Source organism: Solanum verrucosum, unplaced genomic scaffold, assembly GCF_900185275.1.
Source record: "Solanum verrucosum unplaced genomic scaffold, falcon-dt-bn FXZP01000261.1, whole genome shotgun sequence".
NCBI lineage: Eukaryota > Viridiplantae > Streptophyta > Magnoliopsida > Solanales > Solanaceae > Solanum > Solanum verrucosum.
Genome location: NW_026019969.1, coordinates 10,128,168 through 10,132,091, shown reverse-complemented (window position 1 = coordinate 10,132,091; position 3,924 = coordinate 10,128,168). Strand labels below are relative to the sequence as shown.

The 3,924-nt window shown below is 29.8% G+C and overlaps 1 protein-coding gene across 1 annotated transcript; it reads left to right on the top strand.

Annotated features, from left to right (window-relative positions):
• Positions 1 to 937: 937 nt before the first annotated feature.
• LOC125816536 (vacuolar iron transporter homolog 4-like) lies at positions 938 to 1,593 on the top strand. Its single transcript, XM_049496150.1, has one exon. It carries the CDS (start codon positions 940 to 942, stop codon positions 1,591 to 1,593), a length of 654 nt encoding a protein of 217 aa, XP_049352107.1. The 5' UTR covers positions 938 to 939.
• Positions 1,594 to 3,924: the final 2,331 nt, after the last annotated feature.

Genomic DNA, 3,924 nt, shown 5'->3' with positions numbered 1-3,924 from the left:
CGAATTTCAATCCAACACTAGCGCGTTAAACATACCAACACAATATTTTAAAATTATAATTTAGATATTCACAAATTATACAAAAAGTACTATAATACTAGCGGCTTTTGCCTCTAAAAATAACTGTCTCAAATTATTTGTTATCTTAAAAGTCCAAGACAAAAGTAGTTCCTCATATTTTCCTAATTGGTTTTGAAGACTACAAACACTTCAATAGAGTAAATATTTATTTGAAATATGCTATATCGATCTTAAGATATAAAGGAGGGTAGAATAGTTAAAAAAAACATACTCCCTCCGTTCCTTTTTAGTTGTCATATTTTTTTAGTGTCAAACGATATGAATATGTTTAGCATATTAAGATGTATTTTTCATCATATTGATATGAAAAAAATTAATTTATAATACTTTCCATATAGTTTTTTAATATCTAAAGTTTTATTTTAAAATATCGAATGAATGTAATTTAATTTAGCTTTAAAAATTAGTCAAAATTGACTCTAGAAAAACACAACATGATAGCTAAAATGTAACAGAAGCCGAAAGGAGTAATCAATATTTGAGTAACACTTATAGTGTGAAAAGTTGACTCTAGCATATAGAGTAATATTCATCATTTATTGAAAAGTTGACTTAAGAAAACATTAAATAAAGGTAGAAGTGTAACTTACATAATTTCTTAATGCAAGTGCAATCTAAAAATATGACAATTAAAAAGGAACGGAGAGAGTATTTGAGTAACAATTATACTCAATTATAATGTGAATGCATCAGATTCGTTCATTACATAAACACTCCACCGGTAAAAGCCTCTTTTCATGTCTCCACAACTTTATTTTGTGCTATAAATATCACCACATAGGCGTGTGCCCTCCACACTTGTCCATATCTTTATTTACATTTTATAATTTCTGCTACTTTTATTTTCCACTTTCTTCAATGGCATCCATAACAAATATCCAAGAATTATCCAAAAATCATGATATAGAAAAACAGTCGAACAATATGGAAGTAGAACAAAACCTAGAGGTTTTAATAGTAGATTACTCAAAAAGAGCACAATGGCTTAGGGCAGCAGTATTAGGTGCAAACGATGGATTACTCTCAACATCATCTTTAATGATGGGAATAGGAGCAATTCATCAAGATTCAAAGTCCATGATCCTCACCGGTATCGCGGGGCTCGTAGCAGGAGCATGTAGCATGGCTATAGGTGAATTTGTGTCCGTTTATTCCCAGTATGACATAGAAATGTCACAACTTAAAAGAGAAAACGCGACAGAATTATTTGAAGAAAAAAAGAAGAAGTTGCCTAGTCCTTTACAAGCTGCAGGTGCATCTGCTTTTGCATTTGCAATAGGTGCAATTGTACCTTTATTAGGTGCTGCTTTTGTGAAGGATTATCATGTGAGATTAGGAGTTATGGTTGCTGTTGTTAGCTTAGCACTTTTAGGGTTTGGTGGGTTAAGTGCATACTTAGGGAAAGCACCATTCGTTAAGTCTTCATTAAGAGTGTTGATTGGTGGATGGTTGGCTATGGGAATCACTTTTGGATTTACTAAATTAGTAGGTGTTACTGGACTTTATGGTTAATTAATTAATTAAAACTATATATAATTTACTTTTACCTTAAAATAAATTAAAGGTCATGTCCCAGTATACCTAGATTTGTTCTTTTTATTTCCCCTTGTAATAATTACATGTATGTTGAGTGAGGATTTTTAGTCAATTTGATAATGTAATGAAAGAATCCGTTTGTTGTGCTTTTTAAAAAAAATTATGCCAAATCATTCCTTTTATTACTTTTATGTTGTTTATTATAAAGGTGGTGGTAGCAGATACTCGATTGGGCCAATTTAAGCATATTTCGAATTATTTTTGTCAATATTAAAATTCGAAGGTATCACATGATTTTCACTGACTTTACTAATTGCTAAATTACCAGTTCCATTTCTTTTAATTACCAATTTTGGATGATTTCAATGGTTTTTTTAAAAAAAATTGGGTTTTATTATTGAGGCAAAAATTGTGAAAAAGTTCTCGTTCTCTTTTCTCCCTCTTCCATAAAAGAGAAAAAATAAAATCAAATGGTCTAAGATCCAAGAAAGGAAAAGAGTATTAATAATAAAAAATAAAAAAATTATTATAAGTATGAATTCAGACTTTTTCTGGGTAAAATTTGATGAATCTACATGAACTCATATGTTACATGCTAGATTTGCACCGGATCCCACGAGGTCGTTTAGTATCAGTAGTTAAATAAATAAATTTGGAATTAAGTATGTAATTTGAAGTTATATTTGATTATTCTTTTCCGAGAAATTAAACCATATTTAATTGGAATCAACTAACACCAAGTCGACGCAGCATCCACTAATTGCCATTTGCCTAGATAATTATTTACTCTTAGGTTCATGCGTCGATGTAATTTGTTAGGTCCAGATCATTATTTATAGTTAAACGTCAAACTAGAAATGATTTGAAAGCATGCATGATCAAATCCACTTTCAAAAATTTAATTTATCAGGGATTTAAATTATATATACAGATAGTGTAAATTAAAATGATTTTGCAAGTAATTTAACCTATTATATGTTAGTAATTATCATTTAGTCTTAAGTTACTGGTTAACACACGTTAAATAGAGTTATTTTATGAACTAACTTTTTGGGTTGAGGTTATGGCCTATCATTCATAATTTCGTAGTAGTCATTTTTCAAATTTACAGTATATTAGTATAGCCACTTGCATCTAGTTAATTTGGTTCCTATAAAACGAACGGACGAATCAAATTATGATACGCAGTTGAAACTAAACCAAAGAAGCGTTGGTCATTTTTACTACGGCACAGAAAAATCCCAGGGGTTAGTTTGATGCAGACAAGGTCGAGTAGCCTGTAGGATCTCACCCCAGAAACAAATCGCCTTATAATGTGTGCCCAGCCCTCAATTGATCAGACTCAAGCCCATGCTAGAAGAAGAGCATGCATCGGCAACTCTCTTTGAAAATATTACTGTACTAATTTTTTTTTTTAGGAATTTAATGAAAGAAGACTTTCGACCTTCTCCTCTCTTATATTTTCCTTTTTCTTTTATCACTTTACATTCTTGTACTCTATCCTTAATTTGTTGATCTAGACAAAACAAAAGAAAAGGAGCTTAATCGACCTTAAATCACTTGTTTTAAAATTTTTTTACAAATTGTATATGTATTAAGATAATTAATTAGGTTGCTTATAAACGTAGTACTCATAATTTCTGTTGGCTACTATTTATTATGTATAGAAAAAAGATACTTTCTGGCATAGACTATATATCATGTTTTGACATTAGACATATCACATGTTTGCATATATAGATCACTAAGGTGTTTTTGCCTATTATATTGAATTCATGAATTGAATAGAAACTATTATGGGAAGAGGAGGAAACAATGGTTACGTGACTCAAACAAATTGCTAAAACAAATAATTTGCTCCTTATAAGCAAAAATAATGGTAATTAGGTATGTCTCAAACAAATTGTTATTAAGTTTTAGTTTCTTTGTTTGTTTTTTTACATTTTTTTAGTACTTAATAATTTTTTTATATATATAATTATCTATAATATATCAAATAAAAAATAATTTTGAAAATATTTTGACAAGACCTATCACAAGTTAGTATGAGTTCATATCTTCTTAATTTTAATAGATTGAAATGAATTGAGCTGAACTTATAAATAGGCGAGTTGTCATTTGTCAATTATCAATAAACCTCTATATTTTGAAAGAAAAGAAAAGTTTTTGGACTTGGGCCAGATGTTCAACCGTATGGTCACAATCTTGATAGACTGGGCTTGCACATAGTAATTGGGGTGTTATCAATCATGTTATGGATATGTCAATTTAACACTCGTGAATCTAAAGTTAGTTTTGAAGCTGCTA

Excerpts from the sequence above, each read along its gene's own strand:
- LOC125816536 (XM_049496150.1), top strand. The coding sequence starts at position 940 with ATGGCATCCATAACAAATATCCAAGAATTATCCAAAAATCATGATATA.